The sequence below is a fragment of the Thalassophryne amazonica genome, chromosome 5, assembly GCF_902500255.1.
Source record: "Thalassophryne amazonica chromosome 5, fThaAma1.1, whole genome shotgun sequence".
Taxonomy (NCBI): Eukaryota; Metazoa; Chordata; class Actinopteri; order Batrachoidiformes; family Batrachoididae; genus Thalassophryne; species Thalassophryne amazonica.
Genome location: NC_047107.1, coordinates 69,319,381 through 69,341,806, shown reverse-complemented (window position 1 = coordinate 69,341,806; position 22,426 = coordinate 69,319,381). Strand labels below are relative to the sequence as shown.

General features: G+C 41.1%; 1 protein-coding gene across 4 annotated transcripts in view; it reads right to left on the bottom strand.

Moving 5' to 3' along the window:
• Window positions 1–431: 431 nt before the first annotated feature.
• Window positions 432–22,426, bottom strand: part of grid2 (glutamate receptor, ionotropic, delta 2) — a 2,248,146-nt gene continuing 2,226,151 nt past the window's right edge. Inside the window, exons 16-17 of one of the 4 annotated variants that reach the window (XM_034170484.1) lie at window positions 12,049–12,320; window positions 2,381–2,575 (exon numbers count right to left, since the gene is read on the bottom strand). In XM_034170484.1, coding sequence (XP_034026375.1) covers window positions 2,470–2,575; window positions 12,049–12,320 — 378 coding nt within the window. In that variant the 3' untranslated portion in view covers window positions 2,381–2,469. Of the gene's footprint in view, window positions 2,576–12,048; window positions 12,321–12,721; window positions 12,804–22,426 lie in introns of those variants that run through there. The other 3 variants (XR_004560786.1, XR_004560787.1, XM_034170483.1) reach the window with 3 other exon arrangements.

Sequence of the window (22,426 nt, the reverse complement as noted above, 5' to 3'; positions counted from 1 at the left end):
TTTTATAATGTCTCTGTCATTTATACTAAATTAAAAAGAACTTTAAATGTCTGTCTTATTCAATACTGTAGCATAATATACGAAAAGAATGCCTTAGAATGCTTGCTTTAAAATGCCTTAGAATGCCTGCTTTAAAACACTGACTCGACTGAGTTCTCTACATACAACATTTTGCTGTTTAGTTCTTAACGATAAACTGAAATACTTCTTCTAAAGAGCTAACTATCAGTTATTAATACAGTGTTAGTGAAAAAGGTTTGGTTCCATTTGCAACCCCATCACCAAATCTACAAAATATTCCTTTAATGATTTTAGTGTCGTGTTCCATTCCCTACCTTAAGGATTTCCCTTGAATTAAATGGCACTTGAAAAACAAAACAAAAAGTCATATAAACAGTACCACTAACATTACAGATATGAACTATATTTCCGACTCGTATAAAGGCAGCCATTGGGTTCTGATGGCTGTTGATGCTTTGTGACATTCCCATGGCAACCATGGACTGGCTGTTGTTGAATGTTTCCTGTCACATTTTTTGGGTTCCACTGACATTAAAAGGACTTATAAGGCCTGTATTGATGATGTGATGGCTTCTTGTCAAAACAAAATGAACTTCATTTCACCAACACCTCATAGCAGTGATTAACAAACTTCGACATGACACAACCTTATAGAATGAGCACTGATCTTTTAAACATCTGTGTAATGGCAGCACTAAAATGATCCAAAATGAAGACAAATCAATGACTCAGTGATGTAAAACCAAACTACAGCACTTATTTAGCAGGTTTCAGTTTGCTGAGAGGAAAAAACAAGTAGACAGCTCAGAACAATGTTATTTTTTGTACTTCCTGACCAAAACTCATTCCACGCATTAAAATCTATTTTTCAAAAACAAAATTTAATAAAGGACATATAATAAGCAGAGGCTTTGAAGTCTTTTTTTTTTTGTCTTTTAGTTTTCCCTTTTAAGTTCTTTTTTAAAATCATCCCTTTATAACTAGACTGAGCTCACCTCAATTTGAAAAGCAGATAGCACAGTACAGGTGAGAAAAGAAAATGTCAGAGCTACATACAATCACTTACAGGTCTGTGGGCACTGGTACAGTGCAGTGGGATCAGCAAAGTCTTCCCTGTGCATCAAATGGTGAAAACAGTTTCAAGCTGATGCACCCCCCCCCCCCCAAAATGGCAGAAACAGTTTGACATCGACATGCCAAGTAGCGCATCTGTAGTGTCCTATCGTTGCACTGTCATGGCGTTTGACCGGTTTTCATACCAACGCACCGATCAGGTGTTGGCTTGCGTTAAGTTGTATGTCTGATCAGGCCACTGCATGGACACTGTTGCGGACAGGGTTATACATTTAGAATCACACTGGTGGAACAACACCAAAGAGAGAAAACTGGACTCCAAGATAGTGAAAAGGCAGGGTAAAACTCGGGAAGTTGTGGCTGATTCTTTAATTAATCACTGAGGTGATGCCTTTTTTAGAAACTATGATGGACTGCTGAACACACTGCAGGGGCTCCCGTCAAAACTGTTCCTCAGGTACGTCTTTAGAAATCCTGTTGCAGAATTGATTATTGGTCTCTTGGGTTGGTGTGATGGCTAAAGAGGCCTAGGCGTCTTCCAACAGTGGCAGCCCCGGGAGTGCACTCTCACTACAGAAGTGGTGCCAAAACCTTTGAGGTGGGGTTAAGTCAGTTGTTGGAATCAGGTCATTACATTACACAAGGCAGTCCTCATGTTACAAAACAAACGGTAATTAAAATAACAAACCTTCACACATCCCCCAAATAATCCCAAAACAACCACAAGAACAACAACAATAAAGCAAAGATTCAAGCACCTCCCCTTTCTCAATTGCCTTTTGCACCTCATACATGACGCCCCAACAGGCCTCCACCTTATTCATCTTCTCCACATACATACTGGACGCCCCTTGCAGGAAGTGAAAACATAAAGGGTCCTATGTACACAGATTTTTACCTTCTTCTGTTTTAGCTAAGTTTGTTTTTCCTCCTGTGACCCCCCCCCCCCCACACACACACACACCCCACACTGCTATAACAAACTCACCTCCTCCCCTTGAAACTACCCCTATCACTCCTTTCCTCATATGGAGGTACCTCTATCTGGATCATTGCCGTATCCAAAGTTGGGCCCTGGTCCGGTGGGCTGGTAGGGAATAGAGGACATTGTTTTAATGGGGCTGCGGAAAAAGCCACCGTTTGGGGCCCTCTGCCTGAAAGGACCCACTCCGCCAGTCCGGTGGTCCCCGAGGCCGCTTCCGCCACCGCCGAAACCAGCGGAAAATCCTGCGGCGGCTTTGGCAGAGAGGCTGCGGCTGAGGGTCTGGATCTGCTCAGGGATGAAGGTGGTAGTGGTGATGTGGGTGTTACGGAAATCACTGATCTGCTCCAGTGCCTGGCGTGCAGCTGGCAGCGCATCCATGTCAAGGGGCGTTAAATCGACGGAAGAGGTGGAGAACTGCTTGTGGGGGCTTTCATCCTCTGTGCACAAGCTGTTAACCCGGCGGTGTAGGTGCTCCAGGTCGATTTCCTTATCGTCCTGCAGGGGGGAGGGGTGTGGACAAAAGTATTGAAGGAAGCGGTGATGGTAAATGGTTGAAGGGAACAGAGATGCCAAAGGAGAAGAGAAGGAACGAGAGAGAATGTTAAGTGAGAATGTGGTGAAGGCAGGATCAGGAGAGGAGAGATGGAAGAAAGGTTCAGAGAGAAAGGCATGAAAATGAGAGGAGTGAACCCATTTTAAAAAAGTTGGACAAGGGAGAAAAAGAAAGGGGTAAAAGAAGAAGCCCAAAATAGTGCAAGAGCACAGAAATAGAACAACAAAGGGAATCAGAACCAAAAAAGCATGTGCAGGTTGAACATTTTGTGAAAAGGTACAAATTTAAAAGGGAGACAAAGATGTGTTTGTATTCAACCATAAGGATGTGATCCATCCAGGTGGAATAAGGGATGAAAAGTGAGAGTAAAGGTGAGAGTGTGAAGCAATGCAAAAGAAAAAGAGATGGACATGTCACACACGTATGTCGAAAGAAACAAAATCACAGGATGAGCAAAACAATTAAAAGGGTGGAGAGTCGATAACCGAAGGGAAAAGTGAGCGGAACAGAAAGCAGAGGAGCAAAAAGGAGGAGAGGAGGATGGAGGGAGGGAGGGATACAGAAGCACACGCTGAGCTGTGGTCAGGATATTGAGAGAGAGAGAGAAACATACACAAACCTCTACAAAGTGTACAAGGGAGTGTAATCATCTGGAATACGTAGAAGAAACGCACAGTTGCCACTCGGTGCGCTCTGCGATTCCAGAACTGTCGAGGAAGCGTTACCATACATAATCTGTTACATCTCTAATGCTAACATGCTGAACAACACCTTATTGTTCTGCTTATTCCTCTTATTATTTGTTGGAGTGATGAGAGTGCCACAAAAAAGAATAAATCTAGAAAAGAATAACTTTATACGAGGGCTGTCAATAAAGTAGCGGTCCTTTTTATTTTTTTCAAAAACTATATGGATTTCATTCATATGTTTTTACGTCAGACATGCTTGAACCCTCGTGCGCATGCGTGAGTTTTTTCACGCCTGTCGGTGACGTCATTCGCCTGTGAGCACTCCTTGTGGGAGGAGTCGTCCAGCCCCTCGTCGGAATTCCTTTGTCTGAGAAGTTGCTGAGAGACTGGCGCGTTGTTTGATCAAAATTTTTTCTAAACCTGTGAGACACATCGAAGTGGACACGGTTCGAAAAATTAAGCTGGTTTTCAGTGAAAATTTTAACGTCTGATGAGAGATTTTGAGGTGAGACTGTCGCTTTAAGGACTTTTCACGGTGCGAGACGTCGCGCAGCGCTCTCAGGCGGCGTCATCAGCCTGTTCAAGCTGAAAACCTCCACATTTCAGGCTCTATTGATCCAGGACGTCGTGAGAGAACAGAGAAGTTTCAGAAGAAGTCGGTTTCAGCATTTTATCCGGATATTCCACTGTTAAAGGAGATTTTTTTTAATGAAAGACGTGCGGACGGGTCCGCGCGTCGGGACGCAGCCGCAGCGACGCTCCGCCACAGGAAAAACACCTCTGTTGAAAGCCTTAAGGACAAGTTGGAACATGTCCTGCCTGTTAAATAATTTCTCATATACTCACTCCACTGAAAGCCATCAAAAGCCGCCTGGATTTTACAAATGGTTATCAACACGGAGGTGTTTTTCCTGTGCCGCCGCACCGCGTCGGCTGTGTCCCGACGCGCGGATCCGTCCGCACGTCTTTCATTAAAAAAATCTCCTTTAACAGTGGAATATCCGGATAAAATGCTGAAACCGACTTCTTCTGAAACTTCTCTGTTCTCTCACGACGTCCTGGATCAATAGAGCCTGAAATGTGGAGGTTTTCAGCTTGAACAGGCTGATGACGCTGCCTGAGAGCGCTGCGCGACGTCTCGCACCGTGAAAAGTCCTTAAAGCGACAGTATCACCTCAAAATCTCTCATCAGCCGTTAAAATTTTCACTGAAAACCAGCTTAATTTTTCGAACCGTGTCCACTTCGATGTGTCTCACAGGTTTTGAAAAAATTTTGATCAAACAACGCGCCAGTCTCTCAGCAACTTCTCAGACAAAGGAATTCCGACGAGGGGCTGGATGACTCCTCCCACAAGGAGTGCTCACAGGCGAATGACGTCACCGACAGGCGTGGAAAAACTCACGCATGCGCACGAGGGTTCAAGCATGTCTGACGTAAAAACATATGAATGAAATCCATATAGTTTTTGAAAAAAATAAAAAGGACCGTTACTTTATTGACAGCCCTCGTATACAAGGATAGATAGATAGATAGATAGATAGATAGAGCGAGAGAGAGAGAAATAAAAAAATATAGAAATAAAAATGCTTTTCCCTACTACTTTTGCTTCATCCCTGTTGCAATTGCTTTCCCTGAAAGGTCGAACATTGGGTAGGACTTCCTGTCCAGGCTGAGTAGTCAATTCCTGCAGACATGAACATTTCTCAAAATGGAAATAGTGGTGATATGATTGCTCTGTTGTGTTAAGGAAACATTCCAACTACATTGGCCACTAAGAAGGCCATTCTTGGTGTTCCTGTTGAGGGAATTCTAGAGCTTGATGCAAGTTTTATAGAAGTGTTGAGGACCATTGGGGCAGTGATTATTTTTGGACTCTGTAGTGTAAAGCAGATGTGAGTCAACAAATCTCCCTGGATGGGATACAAGTGCATCACAGGTTATTTCTCCAGTGAAGGTCGCTACCCATTTACAGTGGTACCCATTTGAATGGACTCGGTCAATGCAGATGTCCAAGGATACAGACAGGTAGCATTAACCAGGTCTTCATAGTGGTAGCCCAACTCCTATCCAGTGAGCGACCTGCTCTGTAGATGCCAGATGACATATGTATGTTTAATACTTCAAAATTAGCTTGATGATAATATATATATATATATATATATATATATATATATATATATATATATATATATATATATATAAATCTTCCTCTCACTCTTAAATATGTTAGTTTAAATGAGTCAACACCCCCGAGTCACACTAACTGTCAGAATGCTCGTAGCACGGGCCGGGGCGGAGGATTAGCAGCAATCTTCCATTCCAGCTTATTAATTAATCAAAAACCTAGACAGAGCTTTAATTCATTTGAAAGCTTGTATCTTAGTCTTGTCCATCCAAATTGGAAGTCCCAAAAACCAGTTTTATTTGTTATTATCTATCGTCCACCTGGTCGTTACTGTGAGTTTCTCTGTGAATTTTCAGACCTTTTGTCTGACTTAGTGCTTAGCTCAGATAAGATAATTATAGTGGGCGATTTTAACATCCACACAGATGCTGAGAATGACAGCCTCACACTGCATTTAATCTATTATTAGACTCTATCGGCTTTGCTCAAAAAGTAAATGAGTCCACCCACCACTTTAATCATATTTTAGATCTTGTTCTGACTTATGGTATGGAAATAGAAGACTTAACAGTATAACAGTAACTCCCTTTTGTCTGATCATTTTTTAATAACATTTACATTTACCCTGATGGACTAACCTGCAGTGGGGAATAAGTTTCATTACACTAGAAGTCTTTCAGAAAGCGCTGTAACTAGGTTTAAGGATATGATTCCTTCTTTATGTTCTCTAATGTCATATACCAACACAGAGCAGAGTAGCTACCTAAACTCTGTAAGGGAGTTAGAGTATCTTGTCAATAGTTTTACATCCTCATTGAAGACAACTTTGGATGCTGTAGCTCCTCTGAAAAAGAGAGCTTTAAATCAGAAGTGTCTGACTCCGTGGTATAACTCACAAACTCGTAGCTTAAAGCAGATAACCCGTAAGTTGGAGAGGAAATGGCGTCTCACTAATTTAGAAGATCTTCACTTAGCCTGGAAAAAGAGTTTGTTGCTCTATAAGAAAGCCCTTCGTGAAGCTAGGACATCTTTCTACTCATCACTAATTGAAGAAAATAAGAACAACCCCAGGTTTCTTTTCAGCACTGTAGCCAGGCTGACAAAGAGTCAGAGCTCTATTGAGCTGAGTATTCCATTAACTTTAACTAGTAATGACTTCATGACTTTCTTTGCTAACAAAATTTTGACTATTAGAGAAAAAATTACTCATAACCATCCCAAAGATGTATCGTTATCTTTGGCTGCTTTCAGTGATGCCGGTATTTGGTTAGACTCTTTCTCTCCGATTGTTCTGTCTGAGTTATTTTCATTAGTTACTTCATCCAAACCATCAACATGCTTATTAGACCCCATTCCTGCCAGACTGCTCAAGGAAGTCCTACCATTATTTAATGCTTCAATCTTAAATATGATCAATCTATCTTTGTTAGTTGGTTATGTACCACAGGCCTTTAAGGTGGCAGTAATTAAACCATTACTTAAAAAGCCATCACTTGACCCAGCTATCTTAGCTAATTATAGGCCAATCTCCAACCTTCCTTTTCTCTCAAAGATTCTTGAGAGGGTAGTTGTAAAACAGCTAACTGATCACCTGCAGAGGAATGGTCTATTTGAAGAGTTTCAGTCAGGTTTTAGAATTCATCATAGTACAGAAACAGCATTAGTGAAGGTTACAAATGATCTTCTTATGGCTTCGGACAGTGGACTTATCTCTGTGCTTGTTCTGTTGGACCTCAGTGCTGCTTTTGATACTGTTGACCATAAAATTTTATTACAGAGATTAGAGCATGTCATAGGTATTAAAGGCATTGCGCTGCGGTGGTTTGAATCATATTTGTCTAATAGATTACAGTTTGTTCATGTAAATGGGGAATCTTCTTCACAGACTAAAGTTAATTATGGAGTTCCACAAGGTTCTGTGCTAGGACCAATTTTATTCACTTTATACATGCTTCTCTTGGGCAGTATTATTAGACGGTATTGCTTAAATTTTCATTGTTACGCAGATGATACCCAGCTTTATCTATCCATGAAGCCAGAGGATACGCACCAATTAGCTAAACTGCAGGATTGTCTTACAGACATAAAGACATGGATGACCTCTAATTTCCTGCTTTTAAACTCAGATAAAACTGAAGTTATTGTACTTGGCCCCACAAATCTTAGAAGCATGGTGTCTAACCAGATCGTTACTCTGGATGGCATTTCCCTGATCTCTAGTAATACTGTGAGAAATCTTGGAGTTATTTTTGATCAGGATATGTCATTCAAAGCGCATATTAAACAAATATGTAGGACTGCCTTTTTGCATTTACGCAATATCTCTAAAATCAGAAAGGTCTTGTCTCAGAGTGATGCTGAAAAACTAATTCATGCATTTGTTTCCTCTAGGCTGGACTATTGTAATTCATTATTATCAGGTTGTCCTAAAAGTTCCCTAAAAAGCCTTCAGTTGGTTCAGAATGCTGCAGCTAGAGTACTGACGGGGACTAGCAGGAGAGAGCATATCTCACCCGTGTTGGCCTCCCTTCATTGGCTTCCTGTTAATGCTAGAATAGAATTTAAAATTCTTCTTCTTACTTATAAGGTTTTGAATAATCAGGTCCCATCTTATCTTAGGGACCTCATAGTACCATATTACCCCATTAGAGCGCTTCGCTCTCAGACTGCGGGCTTACTTGTAGTTCCTAGGGTTTGTAAGAGTAGAATGGGAGGCAGAGCCTTCAGCTTTCAGGCTCCTCTCCTGTGGAACCAGCTCCCAATTCAGATCAGGGAGACAGATACCCTCTCTACTTTTAAGATTAGGCTTAAAACTTTCCTTTTCGCTAAGGCTTATAGTTAGGGCTGGATCGGGTGACCCTGGACCATCCCTTGGTTATGTTGCTTTAGACGTAGACTGTGTTTCATAATTATTGTATGGCCTTGCCTTGCAATGTGGAGCGCCTTGGGGCAACTGTTTGTTGTGATTTGGCGCTATACAAGAAAAAAGTTGATTGATTGATTGACTCTCCCTGGTGAGGGTGGTGTGTGTATTCCTCAACCACAGCCTGGGAGTTTGAGGGTTCTGTGCAGTATCTTAGCTGTTCCCACAACTGTGCTCATCTGGACAGAGACCTCTGATGCTGTACCTGGAATCTGTTGGAGCCACTCTTCCAATTTGGAAGTTACAGCTCCTAGAGCTCCTATTACCACTGGAACCACTTTGGACTTTACCTTCCACATCTGCTCCATTTGCGTCTTCAGCCCTTGGTGCTTCTCTATTTTCTCGTGCTCCTTCTTTCTGATGTTCCAGTCAGCTGGAATTGCCACATCAATCACAACTGTGGTTTTCTTTCCCTTGTTAACCATCATTATGTCTGGTTGGTTGGTCAGCAGCTGCTTGTATGTCTGGAATTTGAAATCCCACAGGACCTTAACCCTGTCATTCTCAACCACCTTTGGCGGCATCTACCATTGGGACTTGGGGACTTCTGATCTGTATGCGCCACAGAGGTTCCTGTACACAATTCCCAACACTTTGTGTCTCTCAGTGTACGCTGCTGTCCCAGCTTGCATCCTGCTACTATGTGCTGGACTATCCCTGGGGCACATTTGCACAGCCTTCATCTTGGGTCTGACAGCTGTGGTAGACTCCTGCCACTTTGGATCTGATGCTTAGGGCTTGTTCTTGTGCTGCCATGATCAGAGCCTCTGCGCTGTCCTTTAGGCCAGCCTTTTCTAGCCACTGGTAGGTCTTCTTGATGTTAGCCAATTCCTCTATCTATTGATGGTACATCCCATGAAGGGCCTTGGTCTTCCATAATATCTCCTCCTCCTGTTTCTTATCACCATATGTCTTCAGCTAACTGTGGCATTTTTTTATTAGCTGATCTTGGGGGGCCATCTTTCTGATGTATTCATGGATGCTCCTGGTTTCATCCTGGATTGTGGCTCTGACACTCACTAATCCTCGCCCTCCCTCCTTGCATTGCTCATAGAGCTCCAGGGTGCTGGACTTAAGGTGGAAATCTCCGTGCATTGTGAGGAGTTTTTGTGTCTTGACATAAGTGGCATCAGGGATAATACGTTGGCCACAGGATGAGATCTCTTCCTGTGGCCAACGTATTATCCCAGCTGGGTATCTGATAACTGGTAGGGTGTATGTATTGATGGCTTGGCTCTTATTCCTACCATTGGGCTGGCTTCTCAGCACCATACCTTCTTACCTTCTACCTTCTTGCATCTTCATCATGGTTCTCATTAGCTTGTGGGACTCCCAGTTACTTGCTGTCCTGTATGTCCCTTATCCTGCCTTCTGGCACCTCCAACCCCTCAGCCTGGATCACCTTTAAATTGGTAAATGCACTGCATTTATATAGCACTTTTCCATCTGCACCAGACGCTGAACGCGCTTCACAAATAATGCCTCACATTCACCCTGATGTGAGGGTGCTGCCATACAAGGTACTCACTACACACTGGGAGCAACTAGGGGATTAAGGACCTTGCCCAAGGGCCCTTAGTGATTTTCCAGTCAGGCTGGGATTTGAACCGAGGATCCTCTGGTCTCAAGCCCAACGCTTAACCACTAGGCCATCACCTTTCCTCTCTTTTCCACCATTTGGCCACACTTATTCAATCTGAATAACATCCTGATATCCTCAGTGTAGGTCCTGGTGAGGTGGGTCAGTGTGTCAATGTCTTGCTCACTCTTGCCATACAGCTTGATGTCATCCATGTACAGGAGACAGCTGATGATAATTCCATTCCTGAATCGATATCCATAGCCGCTCTTTACGATGAGTTGGCTGAGGGGGTTGAGGCCTATACAGAACAGCAGTGAGGACAGTGCAAACCTTGGTATATTCCGCACTTGATGGTGACTTGTGTGATTGCCTTAGAGTTGGCCTCCAGTGACCTCTTCCACAGTCACATTTAAGTCACTGTGTGTGTATATATATATATACACACACACATATATATATATATATATATATATATATATATATATATATATATATACACACACACAAACACCAATGAAGGTAATTAAATGACTATATTATAATGTTTCATTAGTTAAATGCTTTCCAAAACCAGAATCATGCATGTTGGAATAATTGACTACCTGGTTAGGAAGCCCCACCCAAAATAAGTTGATTGAAAGATCTGCCCTTCAAAAGGAATAGGAAAAAAAAAAGGCAAATAGGACAAAGCAAAAGCAAGAGGAAAAAGCAGTTTTCCTTTTATATATTTATTTTTTGTTTATTTATTTTTTTTATATGTTGTGATATTTATTTCAGGTTTTTTCCCACATTTCTTTTTTTATTCTTCTTAGGGGTTTAATTTTTTTGTATCACTCTCGTCATGACACAGTATCGTAATCTGGCCATTGGGACAGAATATCCACATTGAGATCGACATCTCATTTTCAAGTGAATTTTTTTTCCAGGGTCCGAACACAAAATCAATGCAGATATTTGGACTTATTTATCAAAGATTGCACATTTTACCTAACATCAATCAGTTATTAAAGGCAAACGACACACTTTATCTTATGCTCTATCTTATATTACAATTTAACTGAAACTTATAAAACACTCTAAACATATTATTGCATTCACATTTAGATAACTTATCCACACAGTCTTAAGGATGGTAACACTCAGTGGGGTGCCGCATGCTTTTACTGAGGGGTGTGCAGTAGTGCAGGGGAGCTTGGTTTAGAATGGAGGACTGTGTGGTGAGGGTACAGACGGAGGGCTCGGTGACCTGAGGTAGGAGGTGCAGGGTGGAGTTTCAAAAGATTCTGGATTCGTGGCTTGTATGTACAAACAACAACACAACAGTGTGCTTCTTTAGAGAGGTAAAATAACAAGTGGGTACAGAGGGAAGGAGCATGGTCAGTGCATCTAATTTCAGGTTGAAAATGTTTTTGGGATACAGATTTCTTTTTTTTTTCAGAATGAGGTGACAAAAGATCTACTGACCGTATCCTTTGGGTCTGGGGGTCTTGAGGGGGCTCTAGCTCTACACTATGTTGCTCAAGGAGAGAGAGGACCAACGGTAGTGCCCTCTAGTGGCCATCTAAGGGAGGTAGAGGAGGAGGAAGGACAGGCCAGGAGGGAGCGAGCACTTGTCAGGACATTATTATAGACAAACTCAACATTTGAACGTGGGATATTGAAGGGGTGGAGATTTGGCATTAAAAAAGAAATGATGAGATGTGAGAGAGAAAAGTGAAAGGCCTTGTGGGTAGTGTGGAAGGAGCTGCCTGCTGATAGTAAAACTATGTTTTCTGGCAACACAGCGGCAACATTATGAAAGATTAAAGTCCAGATGTTAAAATCTGAATGTGTGTAAGGTTTTTGATGTAACACTATTGGTTCCCTAAAATGTCAAATTCTTCATTGGCTGCCATACTTATCTACCCATGATTGCTAGATAGAGACACAGCACCCTCTAATGGTAGCAAGGCATCAATGCACACATATGTGCCAGCTTTCTACACACATGAAAAAATATACATTACATCAACATTTACATGTTATTACAGTTAAATATCATCTATCAGTCAGTACTAACCAATCATCTATTTGTATCATCTAGTGTATGTATAACCTTGGGGTAGGAGGTGAGGTGGAAAAGGTGGTCATTCTCATTTTGGGAGTGAGCTCAGAGGGGTTGGCGGCTTCGTAGGAGTGCTGCACAATCAAGGCGCAGGGTATGTCGCAGCATGCGGGGGGCTGGTAATGGGTCTTAGTGGTTGGCGCAGTGTTGGTAGTGTTGGGAGTCTGGTTGTGAGTCTGCCCGCCCAGGGTAAGTGGGTGCTTGTTGGGGCTGTGAGGGCATGGGTCACCAGTTGGTCTGGCAGACGGGCCGTCTGCCTGTGTCTGGTGTAATTATGGGGCGTGTGGGTGAAGTGAGCAAAACGGAGAGGGGAGCAAAAGAGCGAGAGAATATAGGAAATGGAAAGATGTTGAATTTCACATGTATGTGTGTGTGTGTTCATGTGCATGCAATTGGTGCGATAAGATTTAAACCAGTTAACAAAAAAAAAAAAAAAATAGGGCAAACAGACAAATGTCAGACAAGGGAGGGATGAGTGACAGACAAAGTCAGGCCAATGGGCGGATGGGAAGGTGGAGGAGATAGAGAAGTCGATTGGAGAGACAGACGGGCGGAGGGGGTGGTGAGTGAGAAGAAAGACATGGCAGTCAGTCAGCACACATGGTTAAGCAGGTTGCTCTGTGTTGTGTCCTCAGAGAGACACATTCACACAGTCTTTATATACCTGGAAAGGGGAGATGTTTAAATGGCATTTTGTTTTGCTCTCTCCCCCTCGCCCGCTACACCCCTCAACACAGAGTACTTATCTACAAAACAAAACAAAACAGGTAATATGAGAGCCTTGAGCCACAGTGACACACATCATTCCATAGAGTTAGAACAAGCAGACCGGCATCCAAATCACAAAGCTGAGAAGTTGACACATCGACGAGCATGCACGGTCTGCTCGTGCTAAGTCTACGTGGACTACATGAAATATAAGACACGGTCAAACCCAGAGAGGCTGTCAGCATGGCAGAGTTCTGACAGCAGAAGGAAGATGCATATTTTAGCTGGCAACCTGTTGGGTAAATTTGAGTTTTGAGCCACAGTGACAGAACTCTTCCATGTGAACCTCTGACAGAACATATACAGGCCAAAAAGAGTAGAGAAATACAGCTGTACTAGTATGGATGAAATGGGTCTCAAACACTCATCTAGAACAGGCTTTCAAAGACTCAAAATATCACAAACTTTCAAATTAGTGTTGTTGCAGGGCATTGTGGATCATTTGAAACCTTTCTAGAGTATATACAGTGCTGTGCAAAATTCCTATGCATGAACAGAGCTTTAAGATGTTGCACAATAAAGACAAGTTTCAAAATATCAAATAACTTATGATAAAGCATAACAGATAATCAATAAAAGGGACTCGGAGAATCCATCCCTTACATGCTTGGTAATTCTTTTTGGTTCACTGCTTCTATAATATCTGGATCTGTGTGACCTGGACGTTTAATCAGCTTTGTCCAAATTGGAGCACTTCATTACTAACACACAACTCTTTGACTTGTCCACATTGACTCTATGCTGCTGAAGTTATACAGTCATGACCTGGAGTTTGATCTTTCAAAGTCACTCAAGGTCTAAGCTCATGTGTTCAATAGAAAGATCATATCTGACTGCATATTTGTGTTTAATAGCAAATAAAGGCGCATCTTTAATTAATTGGAATAGCCATTTAAAATATCCCCTATATGTCAGCACTGGACCAAAAATATCTCCTCTGCAGACCTGATTGTTACCAAACATGCTATGAAAGTTAGGTAGCCAGAACTCCAACATTACTCTTAATTTCAGGCTCATGGGGGCTTGAAGGTCAAACTCACTAGAAGTGCTTTTTTAAAAACAACAACAAAAATATAGATTCTTAATTCAGAAGCATCTGCTGTACATACACAGTTGATATCAATGTTGGCTTGTAAATTATGGAACCTGACTCAAAGAACTATACTGATGTAGGGATCTGAAGGACAAAGGTTTTTTTTTTTTTTTTTTACATTTATTTATTATTTATTATTTTTTTGTTTATTTAAACTAAAATGTAGTTTGTAAGCGGGCAATATAAACAAATAACTGAATGGTATTGTGTTTTACTCAGCCATATCTCAGATACTAAGCAGTGACCTATGACGATGACTTTTCTTATTCTCTTTGGAGAATCTTGAGTACCTTCAGATTTGTTTTTTGTCAAATGAGAGAGACCCTTGGAGAGACCCACATGAGGTACATGATTTTCATGGTTGACACAATGCCAGTTTTAATACTATGGCCATATGGTCTGATTCCTTGAACATCACATAGTGCACAAGTGCCCTATAGCTGAGGATGAGGCCAAGGAGACACCCATGTATGCCCAGGGTGTAGCAGGTAGGTTGCCACTTTCTGGAATTCCGAATGGACTGATGGTGTGTGCAGGTCGCTGCCATTCTGGATGAAGGGTGGTTCTATTGGCACCGGTGTCATCACACATTCCTAGACCTGAACTCCCCTGACATGCAATGCCCAGTGTTCTATATTTAAAATACTCTGCTGCTTTCTCTTAAATTGTGCTTCCTATAATAAAACTTTGTGTGTCACATTTGATCTTTTAAAATGTTTTTTTTTTTTCTTGACAACATTTGGAAACTTCAAATTTGCTCTTTTTCTGATATTCTTATTTAAGCAAAATTTGCCTATCGGTTCTGTTTGTTCCTTTACTCATCCAAGATCCTTTGTGCAATTCCTGACAAACTTAGTATGTGGGTGAAGGTCAACTATAGAATTGCCCTGTGGAGTTGCCCTTTAAAGGTTTGTTTCTGCAAAGGTGAAGGTCATTTGGCTCAACAGTCATAATTTTGATTTTTCCTCCATTTTTCATCAAACATGGCAAACATGTCAGTGGGTCCCAAAATTGCCAAGGCAAGGTCAAATTTTGCCAAAACTCAGTCTTTGGGGTTAAAGTCAAGTTCATGCCTGTCTATTTGTTGGCCTGATCGTCTCTGGTTCTCTGGCTAACTACCAAACGTGTATGAAGGTGGAGCCCAAAACTGCACTTAGAGGGTTTATTTTAGCAAAGGGCATGGCCACTGGGACCAAGGTCAACAAATTCGATTTCAAACCAGATTGGGATCAAGCTTGGCCCATATATGTAGGTACACAGTAAAATCACCAGTGTTAAATTAACACTGACAGTGTACATATGGTCCCACTATGGCCAGAGTGGGACCATATGTACACTGGCAATGCTAATTTTACACAGTCAGTATTAGTTTTACACTGGTGATTTTACTGTGTAGGTTCTGGAAGTTCCCTGGCAAGATTAGTCAAAGGTAGGTTATTTGGGTGAAGGTCAAGGTCATTGGGCTGAACAGTCAAAATTTAGATTTTTCAGTCCATTTTTCATCAAACATGGCACACATGTTGGTGGGTCCCAAAATTGCCAAGGCAAGGTCAAATTTGCCAAAAGTCAGTCTTTGGGGTTAAGGTCAAGGTCAGGCTTGTCTTTTCATTGGCCTGGTCATCTCTGGTTCTCTGGCTGATAACTACCAAACATGTGGATGAATGTGGAGCCCAAAATTGCACTTAGAGGGTTTCTTTTAGCAAAGGGCATGGTCACTGGGACCAAGGTCAACAAATTCGATTTCAAATCAAAGTGGGATCAAACTTGGCGCACATATGTAGGCGGGTTCTGGAGGTTCCCTGACAAAATTACTCAAAGGTAAGTCATTTGGGTCAAGGTCAAGGTCACTGGGGTCAAAGGTAAGATTTTTTACCAGTCAATGAACTGTATTTTTTTTTTTTGAAATTCTATCCAAAACAAGGTGACCTCAAACTTACTGATGCCTAGCTAACTGTTTTAGTGACTTCATGCACACATAGGTACTAACTATAAATAAATAAATAAATAAAAATCAGAAACCACATTTATAGAGAAACACTACTTCAGACTTTTGCACAGTACTGTATATCACCATTACAATAATTCCTGGAAATGTCACCCAGGCATAAACTAAAACACGTTCAAAGTGTTTTCAAGCACAGTGACGTCCCAGAATGCATCAGGATGTCTCTTCATTTTCATTCAAATAAAATGTCAACTAATAATCCAAAACTATCAGGGATTACATATGCAGGCAGATAACAAACGCTATAATAAAACATAGATATGCAATTCTCTTTTCATTGTGTCGACCATTGTTAAAAATCTGTTAAATTGTGATGTGTCATTTTAGGTAACATACATTTGGGAGAATGTATATTTGTGTTTGTCTGTGTACAAGCACGAATACCAATGAAAGTACTTGTCTTGAAAAGCAGGATCAAAGGTTATGATGTCAGCCATTCCACAGCATGAAAACAGACAGCCCAGAGTGAGAAGCATGTAGCACTGTACAAAAGTAAGGATACACAGGCATGTACACACATGAAAAGTGTGCATGTTTTAGTAGAAAACAAAGACAAACAAAGCTTAGATGTTGATAAGAGGAGTGTGTGGCTTTGATTCCGTGTGCACGGGGGGGGGGGTGCCCGTCCAATGTGATGAATGAATGTAATCACAATTCATGCCACTAATTAGTGTTTGTAAGTGAATCACATCCATCTCACTGTAAATCATGTTGTTAAGTGTAAATTAACCTGTGAGCTGCAGTGCACCAGAGCATATGAAGCGCATCAGAAACAAACTGAAGAAAATGTATATTTTGCTGTAATGGATTTCATGATATGGCATATTTGGCACAAACTTTGAGGATTTATTTTATTGACTCAAGCTCGACATGAGTGAGACAGCGAGTTACAGTAAATGTAAGGCTGAGATGATGTGTTCATGCACGTGCAATAACAGCAGCCACATTTTAGCTTACATTTTGTGGATTTCAGAGAGAAGAAAGCCTGGAAAATGTAGTCATTTGGAAATGACAAAATGCTGTCAGTGTACTTCTGAATGGACATTTTGTTGACCCGCACAAACAATTGCGTTTGGAGAAATATCGTTGATAATTCAACATGACACAACCGCACACAAAATAGACTGAGAAACCTCCAGTGCATAATTCTGCATAAGAAACTTGCAAGAAGATTGCATGCAAGCACTTTTCATTTTATTCAACTGTAATCCCTCCGAGTTCCCAGTTTTCATTGAATGCAGAAAATACATTTCATCTTGTGCATGTGTTTATTCCTTGATGCCACCTGCAAAGTTTCATGAAGCAGTCATATTTTCAATTTTGTGATATATTGAATGATTTTACATCTTTAAGGTTATTATTCAGATCAACATAGTTTCATAATTTTAACCAAAGTGATATATTGGGGCATAAGTAATTTAAAATTTCTACTTGAATGCATGTACAATCTCCATATCAGTTTATTTAAAATGATGTTTATAATGCATAAACTTATGTAATAACAAAAAAAAAAAAAAAAAAAAAAAAAAAAAAAAAAAAAAAAAAAATGGAGAGCTGCCCTGATGGAAATTTTCTCCAATATTTGGTTTAATGTCTTGCTTAAGGATGTGTTGACATTACATTCAGGGTCATCACAGGACTGAGACACTGAGCTTTTGTCCTATAATCAACCTGTTGTACGGCTTGTGCCAAAGTGCTCCTGCTCCAGAATTATATATATAAAAAAGGAGGATAAATATTAGGAGGCACATAAAGTGAGCCGCAATATCACCGTGCTTATGTTTCAACAAATGTAGTATTAGTTAAGTACATTTAAGATGACACTGTGCATTGATGTGACATGCAATTTTAAGTGTAAAACATTTTTTTCATCTATATTCCTCATGCTCATGTATTTAAATCAAAGCAGTTAATTGCCTTTCATTTTGAATTTTGCAACTGTTTTTTTTTTTTTTGGGGGGGGGGGGGGGTGATTAGACCTTTATGGACAGCATATATTTACTGTATTTACAAAATTATGTTCATTTTAGCTTCCCCCTTTTTGGCTCTAGGTTGTGACACCAGATGTGGTTTGGTGCAGTATGTTGATTTGCCTAAGTTTGACAATGATGCAAAAGGAAAACACTAGCAGGTGGTTTTGAACAAGGAACCTTTTGTTTTGGAAGCAAGTGCACTAGCTGCTTGCATCATAACAATATCAACACATGACTTGGGGTTTGGAGTTTGGCGTGGGCAGCATGGTGGCCAAGCAGTTAGTATGCTTGTTTCCAGAGCAGAAGGTTTCCTGTTAAAGACCACCCTTGCCCATTTTCCACGTGGAATTGCATCAGGAAGGGTATCTGGTGTAAAATGTGTGCCAAATTAGCATGCAAACCCGTATCAGATTTGCTGTGGTGACCTCAAGTGAAAAAGAGAGAAGCTGAAAGAACTTACTTGGACTTTGGAGTGTCAAGACTTGACAGTGACTTTCTCCTCCATCTGTTTCATTATAAATTAAAGTTTTATGAAAGGAAATGTTGATGCATGAATGTCTGATTGCATATTAGAAAACTTAAGAAGTGTCTTTACAGATCAACAAACCAGATCAGTCACACAAACCAGCTTTCTGATTCAGTTGTGATGTTTGTGAGGCAGTCACAGGAAGAGTGGAAATTACGTCATAGGTTGTGGAGGTGGATGCTGTGTTGTTGAGAGATAGATACAGGGAGGTTGGGTATTTGTCTTGTCTGCGTCATGTGTCAACTCCACAATCTTGAAAGGATTGGCTAGTGATCAATACCATGTTAACTAGTAAATTATACACAATGCTAAATCTAGTGGGAGTACTCTGTTGAAGGAAAGATCAACACATCTCAAAGTAATCACAATCACCATATCAATTGATCGACATATTTTGACCATTGTATTTGTGGTTTTGCTCAGTATAGCAAATTACAAAAATCTATATATGGGAAAAGTCACACATACAAATTCAAAGTGGCCACTCATACATGTGACTTTGCTCATATACACCATTGGATTCCTTGGTCCTGAAAATGTGCATTTTGTCACTGGACTCAAGATCCGAGGTCATGTAAAAGCCATGATATCAAAAAAGTCCTATTTGAAACCACCATTTTTACAAATCCAAGACTGTGTTGATTTCTGGGAAAATGGAATCAACCATTTTCTGATTGGGTGTTGCATGCCAGTTTCCCCAAAAATGTACTGTTGTACGAATCTCTATAAAATTCAAACATGAACCTGAGCAAAGGTGATGATCTTTCTTTCATCATTATCTAAATTAGCTCCAGAGGACATCACTTCTTTATATTGAGTTGTTTATTGCTTCAGCATTAGACTTAGCTTTATTAAATGTTTTTGTTCAAGTACATTTTGGGACAAGAGATTAGATATGGAGGATAAACTGGATCAGCTCGCTAGAAGGCATTTTAATAATAGGATATTTGAAGTATACATTACGTTTTCATCTGTTTCTTCATATAGAACATACTAAGACATATATACACAAACACTTTGGTTGTCATCACTGTCAAACTTTATCACTACATACAGAAGCCACACTTAGTGTGGACTGTTCATTTTAATTCTGTTGATGTCTTGTGATGTGTATCGCTGAGTTTCTCTGCTGAGTCACGTCGACTTTTATTAAGGGGCTTAAGAAGAATTAAACTTCATGCTGACAGCAAGGGGAAGGCTGCAGAGTTCTTCATTCAAATTGACTGAGAGCAGCACGTGTGATGAAGTTAATTACAGGCTTTATAGTCTGCTTTGCAATATTAATTCAACTTTCGGAAGGTGGAGGTCATTAATAACACAAGACTTTCTTCGCCGACCTGTCTTAAGCCAAATTGCTTGCCGAGCCTGAGTTTCCCCCCGTCGATACAATGCAACATATGCAATATATCTAATTAGCTGCTTTGAAGTGGACTCAGCTTTGTCTTCCCTCCTTCACTGAGTCAGGACATGCTGCAGTGAGCCCGGCTTGACTGACTGCTCTCATGTTCTCACCAGCACCACTACAGCTGGAAGCTTGTTTGAAACCATACTGAAGCAGATGGTAATTTTGGAAAAGATGACACAGTCTTCCTGCTGTTTTACATATTTGATGACAGGATTATACAAGGAGAAAATAAGAAATAACTCAGCTAACCTATAGTTTGCACATTTCAGCTCATTAGCTGAGATGTTCCACGTTTGAAAACCCTCTGAGTATTAAAAAAGTCACAACGAATGCATTATGATTTAGCTTTACGTCGTGGGGTAGTGTGCAGTCTTTGGATCGCTGGTTACGCTGAGGAAAGCTTCAGCTCATCAAAAGGCAGCCAACAGGTCAACGCCTGGCAGGGTGAAGGACAAATGTCAAAGGTCAACTATCAAAACCAAACATGGCTGACTGAACAAAGTTGATCTTCACCACAGTAGCAGTGAGAGGGCTGTCTGCCTCATGCCCTTCATTATTAGTTTGTTCCTACTGATGTACAGTACTCAGACACGGTCAGTTGACCTTCAAATGCTCATTGAAATGCTTGACACATGATAATGCAGCAGTCTGCTATAGAAATACAAGTGCATCAACCTCAGACTGATTATATTTGAATACTAATCATATTAAGTAGATTTTAATTGAAAAATACAAGAGCAGAAACAAACACCTTATGTCCACCAGATACATCTGTATTACAATCTGGCTGTCATAAAAATATAATTAACAACAACAACAAAAATGCTTTAAAAGTCTGTGTACACATGAACAATGCCAATGAATGCAAAGCTATTCCAGCAAAAATTTAATTCCAAACTTGTGTGTTCCTTTATTTTTAAATTGCTTATATTTTCATTGTTTCATCCCAAACTGGCATAAGAAACATGTAGTCAACACATTGTGTGATACATTTCTGCAGCAAGGGAAATTTTAGGGTGAGAGATCACAGCATGTCAGGGTGACTGAATTAAAGTTCAACTGTGATCTCTTTCTCGCATACAGTAAAGTACAATTTCCTTCTCTTCACACATTGAAAACACATTTAATGTACCTAAAACCTTTAACAATAAAGAAAAACTGCTAAACAGCTAGCATTTATGAATATATATATATATATATATATATATATATATAAGATCATCCCTCAATGGGGAAATTTCAGTGTCACATCGCAGCATAGAACAGTAGGAATAGACAGAAGGGCATGCTATAAAACAAACAAGTAACTCTTAAAAAAAGCACTGAGTGCTGGGTAAAGCTAAGGCTACCATTGTTCAGTTCAATGCTGCACTGCCGGGATGTTATACACTGTCGGGATGTAAAAGTGATCAGATAAAGTGACTTCTGCGTGAAATGTACGATAAGTTACTCTGGTATTTACAATATGGTCAGGTTAAAATATAGTAGATAAAGTGACTTAAGTTTGCACCATAAGTTAAATTATTGTACCTAATAAATACAGCAGGTAATAACATGATTATTGTCCTGGTTGCTATGGTTACCACAGTGCTAGCATTGTTCATTGTACAGTCTGACAGCAGCCGGGAGAAACGATCTGCGGAATCTCTCCCTCACACAGTGAGGTTGGATGAGTCTGTCACTGAAACTGCTCTCCAGAGCAGACAGAACGTCCTGCAGGGGGTGACACTTCTGGTCCAGCATAGATGTAAGTTTAGCCAGAACCCTCCTGTCCCCCACCTCCTGCACAGAGTCCAGAGGACAGCCCAAGACAGAGCAGGATTTCCTGATCATCTTATCCAGTCTTTTCCTGTCCCTCTCTGTGATGCTGCTGCTCTAGCAGACCACACCGTACAGGATGGCTGAAGCCACCACAGAGTCAAAGAAGGTCCTCAGGAGTGACCCCCTCACTCCAAAAGACTTCAGCCTCCTCAGGAGGTAGAGGCGGCTCTGACCCTTCCTGCAAAGTGTGTCCATGTTATGAGTCCAGTCCAGTTTGTTGTTCAGATGAACACCCAGGTACTTATATGAGTCCACTCTCTCAATGGCCCTTCCCTGGATGTTCACTGGGGGGAGTGTAGTGGGGAAAGTAGTAGTAGTAGTAGTGGGGCGCGCCGCACTCCGAAGCCGCCATCGACAGGCTGAACGACCATTTTATTTCTAAACGGATGGCTCTGTGGATCCATGACCATCGTGTGCCATTTCTCTGGTTATCACAAGAGCTGGACATCAACCATTTTCCGGCAGATTTCACTTTTAACAAGAGATTTTGTCATGGAAAGCCGAGTGGAGGCTTCACGCATCACGATGGATTCGCTACTGGAGTGAGACAAAACCACCTCCGTTTTGGTCTCACAGGACGGCTTTGAGATGGCGTTCAGACAGCTGTCGGTGGTTTTTCCATCGAGTGATTATCCGAGAAATTGTGGATGTGCCTGGACATGCCAGAACATGTCCCGTGAGGCTTCATCACGGCGTTGCTTTGCACCATGCGGCACCGCCACGACGCGCGGAATTAATCCGCACATCTGTCTCAATGTGCCGAAAAAAGTGCTGATGT